The sequence below is a fragment of the Cebus imitator genome, unplaced genomic scaffold, assembly GCF_001604975.1.
Source record: "Cebus imitator isolate Cc_AM_T3 unplaced genomic scaffold, Cebus_imitator-1.0 Scaffold380, whole genome shotgun sequence".
In the NCBI taxonomy this organism is placed as follows: domain Eukaryota; kingdom Metazoa; phylum Chordata; class Mammalia; order Primates; family Cebidae; genus Cebus; species Cebus imitator.
Genome location: NW_016107695.1, coordinates 370797 through 392322, shown reverse-complemented (window position 1 = coordinate 392322; position 21526 = coordinate 370797). Strand labels below are relative to the sequence as shown.

Here is a 21526-nt window from a genome sequence, read left to right as displayed (position 1 = left end):
AATAGAGACAAGTGACGGCCAGTGGAGCTCTGGGTGGGATGAAAGTCCCCAGCTCCCTAGTTTCATGGATAAGAGAGAACACTCTAGATCAGGGCACTCCCAGCTGGTTCCAGGAGTCCTCACCTGGGGCATCACAGGCTGCTGAGGTTATCTGGAATCTTGAACTGCCTTGGAAGCATCCTCACTCTTCAAGGATCCTATAACCATGGGATTCTAGGATCTTAGGAATCCCATATACACAGAGTCAATTCCCAGGACAGCTATTTCTCTCTGATGAACATGTCCAAGCAGTCTGTGGAGCCCTGCCTCAGTTGTACAACCATCAACTGTGGGAGGAAGGCCCAGAAGCCATGCTGTGCACACAGACGGCGTCCTGGGGCAGAGGCCACACTCACCACGCAGAGTCATGCACCAGCTAACCAGAAGACCAGAGCCAGTTAGGACTGCTTACTGCTTTATTTTCACTTCTTAAAAGAAATCCTCTCCCTCTTTTTCCTTCCAGGTCTAATTATCAAACAAATACTGTATTATGTTTTATCGAAGGATATTCTGTTGTAACTTTACCAAATTCTGTGCAGAAGTACTGGATGCCATTTCCATTTTCCCAATGAGGGGTATCCCTTTTGAGGAGCAGAAAGACATAAAAATGTAACAGTGGAACATGCAGGGTGCAGGAGCTTGCTAAGGGGGAAAGCTGACGCAAGTCTCAAAGTATGAGAAGCAATTGCCGCCCTGGCCCCGCGATGGATGAACCACCATTTCTTACTTTCCAGTTGTCCCTTGCAGCATTCCTGTGCCCAGCTCACAGGTCAGCAGTTACTCAGCTAGAAAGAGCTGGAGCTTACCATCCAAGGTGGCTGTGGTGAGCTGTAATTGAAAATAAAATACCATGTAATTCCAATCACCTTTTATTAATTGAGAGCTCTGTAAGAAAATAAGCTGAAAGTATATATTTTCTTTATTTGTAATGTTCCGGATCATGGAGTAACATGCACTACCATAGTAGAATCTATATATACAACAGATAGTATGCTGACAATTAATTAATTCAAACTACATTTCATTGCTGTTTTAATAATTTTAGGGGCCCTGGTCAGAGCTGATCCATCTTTGGTGCACAAAAGGGCATGGGACATCCTGGTTAGCACCTGTGAACCTCCTTCCAGGCAGAACTGAAGAGCAGGGCGCAGGAGAGCACTCTTGATCGAGGAGGAGGAGGAGGAGGAGGAGGCGCCAGGAATCTGCCCCCCACAGACAGCAACTGTACTGGGAAACTCTGATGTACACACTTCCAGTACTTTGAATTTCTGGAGTCTGTTGAAGGCTTGCAACTTCCAGGGGGAACACTTGAACTATAAATTGTGGTTAATTTTTGTCAACTTCAGATTCTGGCACATTAGCAGCTCCCCTTCCCCTGTCCCCACCCCCATGCATACCTTTCAAAAGCGATCTGCACAGGGCCTGCAGAAACCAGGATGGGCAGAAAGCACCCAGCCTCCAAATATCAGGGACCTGTGCTCTGATCAGTGACGGATGCTGCTTATTACAGAGGTGCAAAGAGGCGGGCAGCCATTGTTACCCCTCCCGCATAGCTATGAGCCCCTCTTCTCCAGGAGAAGCAAATTCCAGAGCATTGAAGGAGCCAGCGCCCTTGATTCCCACTTTAATTTTCTCTCCTCTCTTTATGGGAGCTGGACAGTAAAAAATGAGACTTCAAAAACAACTATGTACTTGGGAAAAATTAGAAAGTGACTAAGGAGGCTGAGGCAGGCAGATCACTTGAGGTCAGGAGTTTGAGACCAGCCTGACCAAAATGGTGAAACCCCATCTCTATTAAAAACATAAAAATTAGGTAGGTGCCATAGCAGGCACCTGTAATCCCAGCTTCTCTGGAGGCTGAGGCATGAGAATCACTTGAACCCAGGAGGCAGAGGTTTCCAGTGAGCTAAGATTGTGCCACTACACTCCAGCCTGGGCAACAGAGCAAGTGTCTGTCTCAAAAAAAAAAAAAAAAAAAGTGACTGTGGACCACTTATGCCACAGGAAAGGCTCAAGAAAAAAGAACTAAGAAGATCTGAACTTTACAACTCAGGCTGGTCCTTGGGGCAGAGCCAAGCTACAACAATCAAAATAAACAAAAACAATAAATAGAACAATGACAAAAATCAAACCCAGGGGAAGGGGGAGAACCTTACTTCAGAATTACCACAATACTACATTCAATTGTCAAGTTTTCAATAAAAGGTCACAAGGCATTCAACGAAATAGGAAAGTATGGCCTATTCAAAGGAAAAAGATAAGCAGATTAATGGAAATTGTCTCTGAAAAGAATCAGATGGCACATCTACAGCACAAAGACTTTAAAACAATTGTTTTCAATTACTCGAAAATTAAAGAGAGATGTGGCTAAAGACAGGAAAATTATGTATGCATTCATACATAATTTTGGAAATATCAATAAAGAGATAGAGAACCTAAAATGAAACAAAAAATATTTTGAAGCTAAAAATATATAATAATGGAAATAAAGTATCCCCTAGAGGAATTAAAAGGCAGAGTTGAGCAGGTGAAGAAAAAATAGAAACAATCAAGTCTGAGGCACAGAAATTTAAAAAAGGACTGAAAAAAGTGAACAGAGCCTAAAGGGCCTATGGGACACCATCAAGGGCCCAACTTACACATTGCAGGAGAAAACATAACAGTGGAAAACTCCCAAATTTGATTTTATAAAATGGTTATAAATGTATATCCAAGAATTCAATAAACTCCAAGTAAGAGGAACTCAAAAAGTCCCACACTGGGACAAACCACCATCAAACTTTCAAAGGCCAAAGGCAAAGAGGGAATTCTGGAAGGAGCAAGAGAAAAGTCTTATCACACCAAAAGGATTCTCTGAGATTATCAGCAGATTTCTTCTCATAATAAGCTTTGCAGACCATAAGGCAGTGGTCTTATTCACTAGACTAAAATAAAACTCAAACTCCCCAAAAACTATCAACCAAGAATCCTAAACCAGCAAAGATGCCATTCAAAAGTAAGGGAAAAATTAAGACATTCCCAGATAAATGAAGCTGAGGAAGTGTGTTACTACTAGACCTTGCCTGCCAGAAATGTATTGAGGGGCACCACAAGGTGGAAAAGAAAGGACCCTAGACAGGAATTTGAAGCTGTATGGAAAAATAAAGATCTCAGTAAAGGTAAGCACATGGGCAGTTATAAAAGCTATTATTATAGCAACACTGTATGATTCCACTTTTTTGTTTTCCACATGATTTAAAAGACTAAAATATTTTTTAAAAGATTAGTCTAAATGGCAGTATTATCATAACTTTGGTTTGCAACTCCACATTTTGTTTTCTACAGAATTTAAGAAACTGTGTATTTAAAATAATCACTGTTTTATGTTTTGGGGAATAAAATGTGTAAAAATGTAATTTTGTGACATCAACAACTGACGGGGTGGGGAAAGAGATGTAAAGGAACAGAATTTTTTGTGTTACTGAAATTCACTGTTATAAATTCAAACAAGAGTGTTATAATTTTAGAATACTACATGTAATTCCCATGGTAGCCACAAAAACAAAATAGCTATACAATGTACAAAAAAGAAATTGAGAAAGAAACTAAAAAATTTCCCTAAAAATTTTACTAAAGAGTGAACTGTAATGCAGAAAATAAGGGACAAAAATCTATAAGGCATATAGAAAACAAAAAGAAACATGGCAATAATAAGTCCCACCTTATCAGGAATTAGTTTAAATGTAAATGAGAAGGTAGATTGAAAAGAAGGATTAAAAACACATAATTCAACTACAGTTGCCCCTCAGTATACTTGGGGGATTAGTTCCAGGAACCTTGACATAAAATTAAATCTGTACATACTCAAGTCCCATAGTTGGCCCTGTAAAGCCTGCATATACAAAAACTTGACCTTCCATTTATGCGAGTTTTACATCCCATAAATACCACAATTTTTATTTGCATTGGTTAAAGAAATCCACATACATGCAGACCTGCACAGTTTGAACCCATGTTGTTCAAGTGTCAATTGCCTATGCTGTCATATACATTATTTTTGAATGGAGTGGTGATCAAAAGAAAGCAGGGATAGATACACCAATATCAGAAATAAAAAGCTTTAAGTCAAAAAGGCTTAAAGAAACACATATATATATATATATATATATATATGAAAGATATAATACAAGAAAATATAAATATTATAAACATTTATATATCTAATAATAGACCATCAAAATATATGAAACAGAAACTAATAGAATTTAAGGAAGAAATAAACAGCTTTACAATAATAGCTGAAGATCTTAATACTCCTCTTTTAATAATGGATAGGACAACCAGACAGAAGAGAGGCAAGGATATAGAGAATTTACACAACATGATAAACCAACTAGATCTGATAAACACTTTACGAAACAAGAACAGCATATAGCATACATATTCTTCTCAAGTGCATATGGGACATTTTCCCAGGATAGACCATATGTTAATCCACAAATTAAATCTCAATAGATTTTAAAACATAAACAACATACACAGTATCTTCCCTGACCATACAGGATGAATTTAGAAATTGAAAATAGAAGTTAAATTTGAAAAGTCAAAAATTGTGGAAATTAAATGACACACTCAAACAACCAATGGATCAAAGAAGAAATAATAAGAAAAATTAGAAAATACTTATAGATGAATAAAAATAACACACCATGCAAAAAATCTGTTACACAGCAAGAACAATGCTAAAGGGGGAATTTATAGCTATAAATGCATATATATACATATATATATATATGTAAACTAGAGATTTATATATCTTTATATATCTTTGTAAACTAGAGAAAGAACAACAGCACATCGCAAAGCTAGCAGAGGAAGTAACTAAGAAAGATTAGAGCAAAAATAAACAAAATGGAGAAAAGAAAAACAGANAAAAAAAAAAAAAAGATTTATTGAAAAAAAACAGAATTGAGAAACCTCTAACTACATGGACTAAGAAAAATAAATAAGACTCAACTTACTAAATCAGAAATGAAAGTTTTGGACATTACTACTAATTCTTCAGAAAAAAATGATTATAAGAAGGTACTATGAACAATTGTATGCCAGCATATTGGATATCCTAGATAAAATGTACAAATTCCCAGAATCACAAAACTTACCAAGACTGAATCACAAAAAATTATCTAAAATTTTTATAGACCTATAACTAGTAAGGAGACTGAATCAGTAACTAAAAAAATCTTCTGACAAAGAAAAATCTTAGGCTGGGCACAGTGGCTCACATCTGTAATCCCAGCACTTTGGGAGGCCAAGGCAGGCAGATCACCTGAAGTCAGGAACTCAAGACCAGCCTGACCAACATGGTGAAACCCCGTCCTTACTAAAAATATATAAATTAGCCAAGTGTGGTGGCATGTGCCTGTAATCCCAGCTACTCGGGAGCTGAGGAAGGAGAATCGCTTGAACCTGGGAGGTGGAGGTTACAGTGAGCTGAGATAGTACTACTGCACTCCAGCCTAGGCAACAGAATGAGAGTCTGAAGAAAAAAATGAAAGAAAGAAGAAAGGAAAGGAAAGGGAAGGGAAGGAAAGGAAAGGAAGGAAGGGAAGGGAAGGGGAGGGGAGGGGAGCGGGGAAAGAGGGGAAAGAGGGGAAAGGGGAAGAAGGAAGGAAGAAGGAAGGAAGGAAGGAAGGAAGAAAGGAAGGAAGGAAGGAAGGAAGGAAGCAAGCTAGACTCAATGGCTTTGCCAGTGAATTCTACCAAACATTTGAAGAAGAATTAACACCAATAAAAAACACTTCCTATCTCATTTCCCCAATACCAAAGCCAAATAAGATTCCACAAGAAAAGAAAATAAACCCGTATTCCTTATGAACACTGATGTACAAATCCCAACAAAACACTAGTAAATGGAATTCAGCAGCATATTAAAATGGTTATGCATCAAGACACACTGGAATTTATTCCTCTAATGCAAAGATGGTTCAACAAATATTGATTAATGCAATAAATCTCATTAATAAAATGATACAAAACCCACGTGATCATCTCAATTTATGCAGAAAAAGCACTTGACAAATTCAACACATTTTCATTAAAAAAAACAAAAACACCCAACAAACTAAGAATAGAAGGAAGCTACATCAACAAGAAAAGCTGTATAAATTATTTCATTCTGTGCTGCTATAAAAGACTACCAAACTGGGTAACTTATAAACAAAAGAAATTTATGTCTCATGGTTCCTGAGGCCAGGAATTCCAAGGTGTTTGCAAGTTGGTATCCACTAAGAGCCCAGTTTCCATTTCTAAGATGGCATCTGAGAAGCTACAACCTCCAAAGAGGAGGAACACTGTTCCTTACATGGAAGAAGAGTGGAATAGCCCAAAGTGGGGGCGGGGGTTCAAACTCATCCTTTGATATCAGCCACCAATCTCACCCACGAGGTTGAAGCTCTCATAAGGGAGGCCCTTTTTAAAGATCCCACCTCTTCATACTGTTAAAGTAACAATTACATTTCAACGTAAGTTTTGGAGGAGACAGACGTTCAAACCATAGCATCACATATGAAAATCCAATCAGTCATCATACTCAATGGCGAAAGACTAAAAGCATTTCCACTAAGATCAGGAACAAGGCAAGGATGTCTGCTTTCACCGTTTATATTTAGAATGGTATCAAAGTTCAAGCCAGAGCATTTGGGCATGCAAAATATTAAAAGCATCCAAACTGGAAAGGAAGTAAAAGTATTTCTGTTCACAGATTATATTATCATATAGATAGAAAACTCTACACATTCCACTCCCAAAACCTTTTAGAATTAATAAAATCAGCAAAATAGCAAGATACAAAGCAACATGCAAAATTCAGCTGCATTTCTATAAACTAACAATGAGCAAGATGAAACTCTAAAATTATGAAAACAAATCCATTTAAAACAGCATCAATATAATAAAATACTTAGAAATTAACATAGGAGACGAAATAGAATTGTACAATGAAAACTACAAAACATTACTGAATAAAACTAAAGAAGGCATAAATTAAAACACTTCCCATGTTCATAAATTGGAATACTTAATATTACTAAAAAGTCTATATTACCCACAGTTATCTACAGATTCAATAGGATCCCTATCAAAATCCCAATTACATTTTTTACAGAAGTAAAATAACCCATTTTTAAATTCATATGGAACTCTGAATAGTAAAAACAATCTTGAAAAGGAAGAACAAAACTGGAGGATTCACACTTTCTGATTTCAAAACTTACTATTAATACATATCTTCAATAATAAAAACAAGATATCACTGCCATAAAGATTGACCTATAAACAAATGGTATAGAATAAAAGACCCAAAAGTAAACTTTCACATATATGGGTCAAATAATTTTTGAGAAGGGCTCCAAGACCATTCAATGGGGAAAAGACAGTCTTTACAACAAATGGTGCTGGGAAAAAATAGACATCCACATGCAAAAAAAATGAAGCTGGATCCTTTCCTTACAGTACAGAGAAAAAAAATGCATCAAAGACCTAAATGTGAAACCCAAAATAATAAAACTCTTTGAAGAAAATATAGACAAAAAGCTTCCATAATTAGAGTCTGCAATGATTTATTGGATATGACACTAAAGGCACAGACAATTAGAGAAAAAAATAGACAAACAGAAAATTTTAAAAATTTGTGCATAAAAAGGCACTATCAAAAGAGTGAAATGGCATGCACAGAATTAAAGAAAATATTTGCGAATCACACCTGACAGGAAGCAAATTTGGTGTCGGGAAGAGTCCAGTCTCCATGTTTAACTAGGGATGTCTGATAAAGGATTAATATCCGGGATATATAGAGGAGCCTATAACTAAACTAAACAACAAAATCAAACAGCCCAATTTAAACAATGGACGAAATACTTGAATAGACATTTCTCCAAAGGAGGTATAAAATGCCCAAGAAGCACATGAAAAGATGCTCAATCTCACTAATCATTTGGAAAATGGAAATCAAAACTACAAGATGCCATCTGGCACTCATTAGGACATGATTATTTTTAAAAAATTAATAAACAACAACTGTTGGTAAGGATGGAGAGAAAGTTAAGCCTTTGTTCATTGTCAGTGGGAATGTAAAATGGTGCAGGTGCAGCTGCTATGAAAAACAGTATGATATTTTCAAAAAATTAAAAATAGAATCATCATATTATCCAGTAATTTTTCCTCTGGGTATATATGCAAAAGAACTGAAAGTAGTGTCTGTAAGAGATATATTTACAACTATGTTTATAACAGCATTCTTAACAACAGCTAAAACATGGAGGCAATCCAAGCACCCATCAATAGATGAATGGATAAGCAAAGTGTGGACCATACAATGGTATATTATTCGGTCTTAAAAATGAAGGAAAGTCTGGCACAGGCTACAACATAGATGAACCTTAAGGACATTATGTTAAATGATATAAAGCAGTTATAAAAAGATAAATGTGAGGTACCTAAGTAGTCAAAATCAGAGAGACAGAAAGTAGAATGATTGTTGACAGGGACTGAGGAAGGGGATGAGAAATTATTACTTAATTGGAATGAAGTTTCAGGCTTACAAGACAGAATTGTGGCGAGGGATAGTGGTGGTGGCTGCAGAATGTAATAAATATATTTAATACTTACTATAGAGTTAAGAATGGTTAAGATGACAAATCTTATGTGCATTTTACCACAATAAAAAATGAAAACAATACATTTCTTTAGCTTCTTACTATAATTTGTAATGGGGCTTCAGGTGGAGAGGGGCTTAGAACATGAGTCTCTTGCCCCAGTCCTGTCCAGGAAAGCAGAGATGGCTCACCCAATGTATTGGTTAGGGTAAATAATGAGGCATGCCCATCCTCCCAGTTTTTGTGGAGAGAATCAGCTTAATAAGGCCAGCTCTCTCATATGCTGCTTGTTAGGCTGTTTTCATGCTGCTATAAAGAACTGCCCAAGACTGCATAATTCATAAACAAAAGAGGTTTAATTAACTCAGATTTCCACAGGGCTGTAAGACCACAGGAAACTTACAATCATTGTGGAAGAGGAAGCAAACATGTCCTTCTTCACATAGCAGCAGGAAGAAGAAGTACGGAGCAAAGGCAGGGAAACCCCTTATAAAACCATCAGATCTTGTGAGAACTACTCACCATCATGAGAACACCATGAGGGTAACTACCCCCATGATTCAATTACATCTGACCAGCTCCCTACCATGACACCTGGGGACTATGGGAACTATAATTCAAGATGAGATTTGGGTGGTGACACAACTAAACCATATCAAACAGCATGGGAGCAACCATCCCCATGATCCAATCACCTCTCACCAGTTCTCTCCCTAGACACCTAAGGATTATGGGGATTAAAATTCAAGATTAACTTCTTTGTCCTGCTGCCAGAAGATTCGAGTGGGGACACAGCCAAACTGTATCATTCTGCCCCTGGCCCCCTCCCAAATCTCATGTCTTCACATTTCAAAACACAATCATGCTTTTCCAACAGTCTCTCAAAGTCTCAACTCATTCCAGCATTAGCCTTTCAAAAGTCCAAGTCCAAACTGAGACAGGGCAAGTCCTTTCAACCTATGAGCCTCTAAAATCAAAATGAAGGTAGTTACTTCCCAGACACAGTGGGAGTACAGACATTGGGTAAACACCCATTCCAAATGGGAGAAATTGGCCAAAACAAAAGAGCTACAGGCCCTAAACAAGTCCAAAATCCAGTGGGGCAGCCAAATCCTAAAGCTCCAAAATCATCTCTTTTGACTCCATGTCTCCCACCCCAGTCATGCTGATTAAGAGGTGGGCTCCCATGGCCTTGGACAGCTCCACCCCTGTGGCTTTTCAGGGTACACCCTCCCTCATAGCTGCTTTCAGGGGCTGGCATTGAGTGTCTGCAGCTTTTCCAGGATTATGATGCAAGCTGTCATTGAATCTACCAATCTGGGCTCTGGAGGATGGTGGCCCTCTTCTCACAGCTCCACTAGGCAGTACACCAGTGGGGACTCTGTGTGGAAATTCCAAATCCACATTTCCCTTCTGCACTACCCTGTCAGGGGTTCTCCATGAGGACTCCACCCCTGCAGCAAACATCTGGCTGAACATTCAGGTGTTTCCAAATATCCTCTGAAATCTAGGTGGAGGCTCCCAAACCTCAATTCTTGACTTCTGCACACCTGCAGGCCCAACACCATGTGTAAGCTGCCAAGGCTTGGGGCTTGCACCCACTGAAGCAATGGCTTGGGCTGGATGTTGGCCCCTTTTAGCCACAGCAGGGATGCAGAGGATCAAGTCCTGAGACAGCACAAAGCAGCAAGGCCTTGGGACCAGCCCATAAAACCATTTTTTTCCTCCTGGGGGAAAAATGAAGGGGCTACCACGAAGATCTCTGACATGCCCTGAAGACATTTTCTCCATTGTCTTGGTGATTAACATTTAGCTCCTCATTACTTATGCAAATTTCTGCAGCCAGTTTGAAGTTTTCCTCAGAAAATGTGCTTTTGTTTTCTATCACATTGTCAGGCTGTGAGCTTTCTGAACTTTTATGCTCTCCTTCCCTTTTAAACATAAGTTCCAATTCCAAACCATATCTTTGTGAATACATAAAGCTTAATGCTTTTAAGAGCACTCAAGTAACTTCTTGAACACTTTGCTGCTTAGAAACTTCTTCTGCCAGATATCCTAAATCATCCCTCTCAAGTTCAAAGTTCCATAGATTTTTAGGGCATAGGCAAAATGCTGCCAGTCTCTTTGCTAAAGCATAACAAGAGTGACCTTTACTCCAGTTCCCAACAAGTTTCTCATTTCCATCTGAGACCACCTCACCCTGAATTTGATTGTCCATATTACTATCAGCATTTTGGTCAAAGCCATTCAACAAGTCTCTAGGAAGTTCCAATCTTTCCCACATCTTCCTGTCTTCTTTTGAGCTCTCCAAGCTGTTCCAACCTCTGCCTGTTACCCAGTTTCAAAGGTGCTTCCACATTTTTGGGTATCTTTACAGCAGCTTCCCGCTACTCTCAGTACTAACTAATTGTATTAGTACATTCTCACACTGCTATAAAGAACTGCCCAAGACTGGGTAATCTATAAAAGAAAAAAGTTTACCCGACTCAAAGTTCCACAGTGCTGGGGAGGCCTCAGGAAACTTACAATCACAGCAGAAGGGAAAGGAAACATGTCTTTCTTCACATAATGGTAGGAGGAGAATTGTTGAGCAAAAATGGGAAAATCTCCTTATGAAACCATCAGATCTCATGAAAACTTACTTGCTATCATGAGAACAGCATGGAGGTAGCCACCCCTGTGATTCAATTACCTCCCACCAGGTCACCTCATGACACATGGGGATTATGGGAACTACAGTTCAAGATAAGATGGGCGGGACACAGCAAAACGATATCAGCTCTCACCAAATATTAACTTGGCGGGGTAGGATCTGCATTTTGAGGGTGAATTCAGGAGAGTGTTAACAAGCTCTTTTGCCAGATGTCTCAGCCTGTTCAGGCTGCCAACCAAAGTAACACAGACAGGGGGCCTAAACACAGATATATAATTCTCACAGTTCTGTAGGCATAGAAGTCCAAGACCAAGTTGCCAACTTGGTTGAGTTCTGTTGAGAGCTCTCTTCCTGGCTTGTGGAAGGCTACCTTCTGACTATGTGCTCACATGGCCTTCCTTTGGCACATGTAGAGAGAAAGATCTCTCTTTCTTTCTCTTTTATAATGTCTCCAATCCTATAGAATTAGGACCCCATGCTTATGACCTCATGTAACCCTAATTTCCTCCTAAAAGCCCTATCTCCAAGCACAGTCATATTGGGGGTTGGTTCTTTCACATATAAATTTGGGAGGGAATACAAGTGCCTCATAATATTCTGCCCTCGGCCCCTATACGCTCATGTTCTTCTTACATGTAAAATATATTCATTCCATCCAAGCAGACTCAAAAGCCTTAACTCATTCCAGCATCAACTCTAAAGTCTAAGTCCAAAATATCATCTAAGTCTCTATCTGCTAATTTGAAAACAAAGCTATAGTCTTCCAAATTATAATGGTGGGTCAGGCATAGCGTAGACATTCCTATCCCATAAGGAGAAACAGGAAAGAAGGAGGGGGTGACAGATCCCAAGCAAGCCCAAAGCCTAGCAAGCCAAACTCCATTTAATTTTAAGGTTTGAGAAAAACCCTCTCGTCTTCATGCCCTGCCCTCATGCCCACTGGGGTGGCAGCAGCATCTCCATGACTTGGAGGCACTAAGCAGGGGCATTCCTGAACCACCAAAGCCAGACAAGCTCCACCATGTGAAACAAAATGGGAACTAGCCCTGCCTGATTGGTCTGTGGTAGGTGTGGCAGCCCTGCTCACCTCTGAATCATCTTCAGGATCATTCCCTTTTCTTGAGAAATCGTGCATATTTACAGCCAAAGTGGCCTATAGCTACATTTTATAGACTCCAAGGTGTCTGACGGGCTTCCTTCATTCTGTTCTTCCTCTTTCTCTGTTCCCATTAGTTGACACTGGCAGTGTCTCCACTGGTAAAAACCCATTTCGATTCCCATCATCTGCTGAGATAGCTGATTAAATCCATGAGCTACACCCATAATCACTTTGACAAATGGCTTTTTAGCATACCCTTACTGGTCTTTGTAGAACAAGTTTTCCTATTTTTTGACATATTGATAGACCAATAATTTTCTAAATCTTCATTTTACTATAAGCAATCAGGAGGAACTATGCCATTCCTTCAATTGTTTGCTCAGAAATCTGCTCAGCTAAACATCCAGTTCCATTGCTCACAAGTCCTACTTTGCACAAAACACTTTTCTTCACACAAAATACAATTCAGCCAATTTATTTGCTTCTTTATAACACAGATCATCTTTCCTCCAATTTTCAGTCACATGATTTTTACTTCCATTTGAGACCCCACCAGATGGCCTTTAACTTTGCTATTTCTCCCCATATTCTGTTCATAATTATTTATGTACCCTCTCAGAAGATAGAAACTTTCTCTTCAGCTCTCCTGTCTCCTTTCAGAGCCCTCACCAGAGTCACTAGTCTGAATTTCCAGCATGCACATCAGAACGTTCCCAGACTCTATCCATCACCCTTTCAATGCCAATTCCACGTTTTTAAGTATTTGTTAAAGCAGCACTCTACTTCCTGCTGCTAAAATATGCCTTAGTTCAAGTTGCTGTAACAAAATATCATATACTAGGTGGTTTGAAAAATGGAAATTATCATTTGCAGTACTGGAGCTAGAAGTCTGAGACCTAGGTGCCAGGATGGTCACATTCTGGTGAGGGCTTGCACAGTTGCCTTCTCACTGTTTCCTCACCTGGCCTTCCATCAGTTTGTACATGATGGGGGAGAGAGAGAGAAGCAGAGAGAAGAAAGATCTTTCTTCCTCTTCTTACAAGGCCAACAATTCTATCAGATTAGAACCTTACCTCTTCGAACTCTTTAACCTTAATCACTGCCTAAAAGCCCTATCTCCAAATATAGTGATGTCAGGGGCTAGAATTTCAACATAAAAATTTTGGGGTAGAGGAGCATGCAATTTCGTTCATATCACAAGATGTGGCTTATCAAGCTACATCTTCCAATATAGCTTTTTTGATAACAAAGGTGGCATTCTGCGCTCATTCTGTCTGACTCCCATGTCTAACCCTAATCAGCCTCTGAACTTAGACAGGGGAGATGAGTGCTATTTATACCTGTGCTAGCACCCTCAGACCCACTAAGTGCAGCCATATGGGGCTTTCACTCTTGCAGATCATGGTGGTTGATAGTGGCTTTTCCATTTACTATGTTTCTCAGCAATGTCTAAATTTAGAGGCTAACCAGTTAAGTCCTAGGCTGACTTCAGAGTCTTGGTGCAGTTCTAGTCATATTAAGTGGGTGCAAAAGTAATTGTAGTTTTTGTCACTGCAGTGGCAAAATCTGCAACTACTTTTGTACCAACCTAATAAATCAGTGTTAGGTCTAAGAAAGCAGAGCTAGAGCCAGAGCTGCAAATCCCAGTCTTTAGCCTGAGCCATGAGTTTGCATGGTTGCCCACAGCCAATAGTCACCTCCCAGAAGGTCTCAGGTTGGCTCCAAACTTCTTAATTACACAAGAATCAGGCAAGCTTTATTTCAGAGATCCCAGCTGTCTTTTTGCCCCAAAAGAGTAGATTTTTTTTTAGAAATTAAAAAGAAGTAGGAGTCATTTTCATAAGTTTGATTTAAAAACCATTAAGAAAAAGGAAAATGTAATAAAAGGCTTCCATTCTAAAGGCTTAAGAGGCAAGTTTTCAAATGTCCATGGCTTGAATACTATGTCATCTGAAAACAGGTGTTCATAGAAAAGAACCACAGTGGTATGACAAATGTTCTAGCCTCTTAACTTAGTAAAGTAAGTATTCCCTGACCACCTTGGCTTTTCCAAAACTATCACATTTCTTCTTTCATAAGACATTGTTAATTTTAAGGTGTCCCAATAATATCTTGGGTGATGTCTTAGTCCGTCTGGGCTGCCATAAAAAAAATACTTAGACTAGGTAATTTATAAACAACAGAAATCTATTGCTCAGTTCTGGAGGACAGGAAGTCCAAGATTATGGCACCAGCAGATTCAGTGTCTGGTGAGGGCTGCACTCTGCTTCCAAGGTGGTGCATCTTGCTGCTTCCTCACATGGCAGGAGGAAAAGGAGCAAGGCCCCCAACCTCACTTATATTTTCTTAAATTATTATACTTTAAGTTCTGAGATACATGTGCAGGTTTATTACATAGGTATATACATGCCATGATGGTTTCCTGCATCCATCAGCCTGTCATCACATTAGGTATTTCTCCTAATGCTATCCCTCCCCTAGTTCCCCACACCCCAAGAGGCCCCTGTGTGTGATGTTCCCCTCCCTGTGTCCATGTGTTCTCATTGTTCAACTCCCACTCATGAGTGAGAACATGTGGTATTTGGTTTTCTGTTCCTGTGTTAGTTTGCTGAGAATGATGGTTTCCAGCTTCATCCATGTCCCTGCAAAGGACATAAAGTCATCCTTTTTATAGCTGCATAGTATTCCATGGTGTATATGTGCCACATTTTCTTTATCCAGTCTATCACTGATGGGCATCTGGGTTGATTCCAAGTCTTTGCTATTGTGAACACTGCTGCAATAAACATATGTGTGCATGTGTCTTTATAATAGAATTATTTATAATCCTTTGGGTATATATCCAGTAATGGGATAGCTGGGTTGAATAGGTCAATTTCTATTTCTAGGTCCTTGAGGAATTGCCACACTGTCTTCCACAATGTTTGAACTAATTCATACTCTCACCAACAGTGTAAAAGCATTCCTATTTCTCCACATTCTCTCCAGCATCTGCTATCTCCTGACTTTTTAATGACTGCCATTCTAACTGGTGCGAGACAGTATCTCTTTGCGGTTTTGATTTACATTTCTCTAATGACCAGTGATGATGAGCTTTTTCTCATGTTTTTTGGCTGCACACATGTCTCCTTTTGAGAAGTGTCTGTTTATTTCCTTCACCCACTTTTTGATGTGGTTGTTTTTTTCTTGTAAATTTGTTTAAGTTTTTTGTTGATTCTGGATATTAGCCCTTTGTTGGATGGAGAAATTGGAAACATTTTCTCTCACTCTGTAGGTTGCCTGTTTACTGTGGTGCTAATTTCTTTTGCTGTGCAAAAGTTCTTTATTTTAATTAGATCCCTTCTGTCTATTTTGGCTTTTGTTGCCATTGCTTTTGGTGTTTTAGTCATGAAGTCTTTGCCCATGCCTACGTCCTGAATGGTATTGCCTAGGTTTTCTTCTTGGGTTTTTATGGTTTTACGTCTTAAATTTAAGTCTTTAAACCATCATGAGTTAATTTTTGTATAAGGTGTAAGGAAGGGATCAATAGACATAATCCATCACATAAACAGAACCAAAGATAAAACACACATAATTATCTCAGTAGATGCAGAGAAGGCCTTAAACAAAATTCAACAGCCCTTCATGCTAAAAACTCTTAAAAAAGCTAAAAAGTTTTAGCTTTCTGCATATCGCTACCCAGTTTTCCAAACACCATTTATTAAATAGGGAATCCTTTCCCCATTGTTTGTTTTTCTCAGGTTTGTCAAAGATCAGATGGTTGTACATGTGTGGCGTTATTTTTGAGATCTCTCTTCTGTTCCATTGGTCTATATCTCTGTTTTGGTACCAGTACCATCTGTTTTGATTATTGTAGCCTTGTAGTATAATTTGAAGTCAGGTAGCGTGATGCCTCCAGCTTTGTTCTTTTTGCTTAGGATTGTCTTGGCTATGTGGACTCTTTTTTGGTTCTGTATGAAATTTAAATGAGTCTTTTCCAATTCTGTGAAGAAAGTCAATGGTAGCTTGATAGGTATAGCATTGAATCTATGTATTACATTGGGCACTATGGCCATTTTCATGATACTGATTCTTCCTAACCATGAGCATGGAATGTTTTTCCATCTGTGTCCTCTCTTATTTACTTGAACAGTGGTTTGTAGTTCTCCTTGAAGAGGTTCTTCATATCCCTTGTAAGTCATATTCCTAGATTATCTTTGTAGTAATTGTGAATGGGAGTTCACTCATGATTTGGCTCTCTGTTTGCCTGTTATTGGTGTATAGGAATGCTGTGAATTTTGCACATTAATTTTGTATCCTGATACTTTTCTGAAATTGGTTATCAGCTTAAGGAGATTTTGGGCTGAGATGATGGCATCTTCTAAGTATACAGATGCTATCGTTGTCATCTGCAAATAGAGACAATTTGACTTCCTCTTTTCCTAATCAAATTCCCTTTATTTCTTTCTCTTGCCTGATTGCCCTGGCCAAAACTTCCAATACTATGTTGAAGAGGAGTGGTGAGAGAGGGCATCTTGTCTTGTGCCAGTTTTCAAAGGGAATGCTTTTAGGTTTTGTCCATTCAGTATGATATTGGTTGTTGGTTTGTCATAAATAGCTCTTGTTTTTTGAAATACGTTCCATCAATACCTAGGTTTACTGAGAGTTTTTAGCATGAAGGGCTGTTGAATTTTGTTGAAGGCCTTCTCTGCATCTACTGAGATAATTCTGTGGGTTTTGTCTTTGGTTCTGTTTATGTGATGGATTATGTCTATTGATTTGCTTATGCTGAACCAGCCTTAACTCCCAAGGATGAAACCAACTTGATTGTGTTGGATACATTTTTGATGTGCTGCTGGATTCAGTCTGCTAGTATTTCATTGAGGTATTTATCAATGTTCATCAGGGATATTGGCCTGAAATTTATTTTGTCGTATCTCTGCCAGGTTTTGGTAACAGGATGATGTTGGCCTCATAAAATGAGTTAGGGAGGATTCTCTCTTTTTCTATTGTTTGGAATAGTTTCAGAAGAAATGGTACCAGCTCCTCTTCATACTTCTGGTAGAATTCAGCTGTGAACCTATCTAGTCCTGGGCTTTGTTTGGTTGATAGGCTATTAATTACTGCCTGAATTTCAGAACTTGTTATTGGTCTATTCAGGGATTTGACTTCTTCCTGCTTTACTCTTGGGAGGATGTAAGTGTCCAGGAATTTATCAATTTCTTCAGATTTTCTGGTTTATTTGTGTAGAGGTGTTTATAGTGTTCTCTGATGGAATTTTGTATTTCTGTGGGATCAGTGGTAATATTTTTTATTGCGTTTATTTGATTCTTCTCTGTTTTCTTCTTTATTAGATTAGCTAGTGGTTTATTTTGTTGATCTTTTCAAAAAACCAGCTCCTGGATTCATTGAGTTTTTGAAGACTTTTTCATGTCTCTATCTCCTTCAGTTCTGCTCTGATCTTAGTTCTTTCTTTTCTTCTGATAGTTTTTGCATTTGTTTGCTCTTGATTCTCTGGTTCTTTTAATTTTGATGTTAGAGTGCCAATTTTAGATCTTTCCTGCTTTCTCTTGTGGGCATTTACTGCTATAAATTTCCCTCTACACACTGCTTTAAATGTGTCCCAGAGATCCTGGTACATTGTGTCTTCATTCTCATTGGTTTCAAAGGACATCTTTATTTCTGCCTTCATTTCATTATTTATCCAGTAGTCACTCAGGAGCAGATTGGTCAGTTTCCATGTAGCTGTCTGGTTTTGAGTGAGTTTCTTAATCCTGAGTTCCAATTTGATTTCACTGTGGTCTGAGAAACTGTTTGTTATGATTTCCATTATTTTGAATTTGCTGAGGAGTGTTTTACTTTCAATTATGTGGTCAATTTGAGAATAAGTGCAATGTGGTGCTGAGAAGAATGTATATTCTGTTGATTTGGGGTGGAGAGTTCTGTAGTTGTCCAATAGGTTTGCTTTGTCCAGAGCTGAGTTCAAGTCCTGGATATCCTTGTTAATTTTCTGTCTCGTTGATCTAATATTGACAGTGGGGTGTTAAAGTGTCCCACTATTATTGTGTGGGAGTATGTCTCTTTGTAGGTCTCTAAGAACTTGCTTTATGAATCTGGGTGCTCCTGTATTGGGTGCATATATATTTAGGATAGTTACCTTTTCTTGTTGCATTGATCCCTTTACCATTATTTAATGCTCTTCTTTGTCTCTTTTGTTCTTTGTCAGTTTAAAGTCTGTTTTATCAAAGACAGGATTCCAACACTTGCTTTTTTCTTTTTGTTTTCCATTTGCTTGATAAATATTCTTCCATCCCTTTATTTTGAGCCTATGTGTGTCTTAGCACATGAGATGGGTCTCCTGAATACAGCACACCTATTGGTCTTTATCCAATTTTCCAGTCTGTCTTTTGATTGGGGCATTTAGCCCATTTACATTTAAGGTTATTATTGTTATGTGTGAATTTGATTGTGCCATTATGATGCTAGCTGGTTGTTTTGCCCGCTAGTTGATGCAGTTTCTTCATAGCATTAATGGTCTTTACAATTTGGTATGTTTTTGCAATAGCTAGTACTGGTTGTTCTTTTACATGTTCAGTGCTTCCTTCAAAAGCTTCTGTAAGGCAAGCCTGGTGGTGACAAAATCTATCAGCATTTGCTTGTCCATAAAGGATTTTATTTCTCCTTCACTTATGAAAGTTAGTTTGGCTGGATATGAAATTCTGGGTTGAAAACTCTTTCCTTTAAGAATGTTAAATATTGGCCCCCACTCTCTTCTGGCTTGTAGAGTTTCTGCTGAGAGACTGCTCTTAGTCTGATGGGCTTCCCTTTGTGGGTAACCTGATCTTTCTCTCTGGCTCCTCTTAGCATTTTTTCCTTCATTTCAACCTTAATGAATCTGATGATTATGCTTCTTGGGGTTGCTCTTCTTGAGGAGTACATTTGTGGTGTTCTCTATATTTCCTGAATTTGAATGTTGGCCTGACTTGCTAGGTTGGGTAAGTTCTCCTACATAATACCCTGAAGAGTGTTTTCCAACTCAGTTTCATTTTCCCTATCACATTGAGGTACACTGATCAAATGTGGATTTGTTTTTTTCTCCTAATCCTATATTCTTGGAGGCTTTGTTCATTTTCTTTCACTTTCATTTTTCTCTAATCTTGTCTTCTCACTTTATTTCATTGAGTTGACCTTCAATCTCTGATATCCTTTCTCCTGCTAGATTGATTTGGCTATTGAAACTAGTGTATGCTTCATGAAGTTCTCATGCTGTGTTTTTCAGCTCCATCTGGGCATTTATTTTCTCTACACTGGTCATTCTAGTTAGCATTTTGTCCACACTTTTTTCAAGGTTCTTAGCTTCCTTGCATTGGGTTAGAACATGCTCCTTTAGCTCAGAGGAGTTTGTTATTACCCACCTTCTGAAGCCTGCTTCTGTCAATTCGTCACACTCATTCTCCATCCAGTTTGTTCCCTTGCTGGTGAGGGCTTGGGATCCCTTGGAAGAGAAACGACATTCTGGTTTTTGGAATTTTCAGCCATTTTGCACTGGTTTCTCTTCATCCTTTGTGGATTTATCTACCTTTAGTCTCTGAAATCAGTGACCTTTGAATGTGGTATCTGAGTGGATGTTCTTTTTTATTTTTTTGACATTAAAACTATTCCTTTCTGTTTGTTAGTTTTCATTCCAACAGTCAGGCCACTCTGCTGCAGGTCTGCTGGAGTTTGCCGGAGTTCCTCTCCCGACCCTGCTTGCCTGGGTATCACTGGTAGAAGCTGCAGAACAGCAAATTTTGCAGCCTGTTCTTCCTCTGGTAGCTTCGTCCCAGAAGGTTACCCACTAGATGCCAGCTAGAGCTCTCCTGTATGAGGTGTCTGTCAGCCCCTCCTGGGAGGTGTCTCCCAGTCAGGATACATGGGAGTCAGGAAGCCACTTGAGGAGGTATTCTGTCCCTTATCAGAGCCTGAACACTGTGCTGGGAGATCCACTTCTCTCTTCAGAGCTGCCAGGCAGGGATGTTTAATTCTGCTGAAGCTGTGCCCCCAACCACCACTCTCCCAGGTGCTCTGTCCCAGGAAGTTGGGAGCTTTATTTAAAAGTCCCTGATGGGCTGCTTCCTTTTTTCTCAGATTCCCTGCCCAGTCAGGAGGGAATCTAGTGAGACAGTCTACCTGCAGTGGCCTTGCTGAGCTGTGTTCTGTCCAGTTTGAACTTTCTGGCATCTTTGCTTACACTGTAAGGTTAAAACCACCTACTCGACCTTCCCGCAACCAAGCTCACACATCCCAGGTTGAGCTCAAACTGCTGTGCTGGCTGTGAGAATTTCAAGGCAGTGGATCTTTTTGCTGGTCTCCTTGGGAGTGGGATCCACCAAGCCAGACCACTTGGCTGCCTGGTTTTAGCCCCCTTTCCAGAGGAGTGAACATATCTGTCTCACTGGCATTCCAGGCACCACTGGGGTATGAAAGAACAAAAACTGCTGCAGCTAGCTTGGTGTCTGCCCAAACAGCTGCCAAGTTTTGTGCTGGAAACCCAGGGCCCTGGTGGTAGTGTAGTATCAGAGGGAATCTCCTGGTCTGTGGGTGGGGTGAAGATCATGGGAAGGGCGCAGTACCTGGGCTCGAGTGCAGGATACAGACCCTAATGGCTTCCCTTGGCTAAAAGAGAGAGTTCCCTGACCCCTAGCACTTCCCAGGTGAGGCAACACCCCACCCTGCTTCAGCTCACCCTCCTTGGGCTGCACCCACTGTCCAACCATTCCCAATGAGATGAACCAGATACCTCAGTTGGAAATGCAGAAATCACCCACCTTCTGCATCAGTGTCACTAAGAGCTGCACACCGGAGCTGTTCCTATTTGGCCATCTCACCAGCAACCCTTCCAACCTCACTTATGAGGTGTTATTCCCACTCATCAGGGGGTATCCTGATGACTTAATCATCTTTTAATATGATCACATTGGGTATTAGTTCCTAACACATGAAATTTGAGAGGACACCATCATTCAGCCCATAGCAGGTCATATGTTATCAATCAATAAGTAGCATCATAGGCTGATCATTTTTAGATGATCTATCAGTAGCTTCCTAAGCTGATAATTTTTAGATTATCAATCTATCGTAGCT

At 39.4% G+C, this 21526-nt stretch overlaps 1 protein-coding gene across 1 annotated transcript in view; it reads right to left on the bottom strand.

The window, feature by feature from the left end:
• Positions 1–437: 437 nt before the first annotated feature.
• The window catches only part of WDR27 (WD repeat domain 27), a 275100-nt gene continuing 254011 nt past the window's right edge, over positions 438–21526 (bottom strand). Inside the window, exon 27 of the mRNA XM_037731066.1 lies at positions 438–867. Within this exon, the coding sequence (XP_037586994.1) occupies positions 817–867 (51 nt within the window). The 3' untranslated portion in view covers positions 438–816. The remainder of the gene's footprint in view (positions 868–21526) is intronic.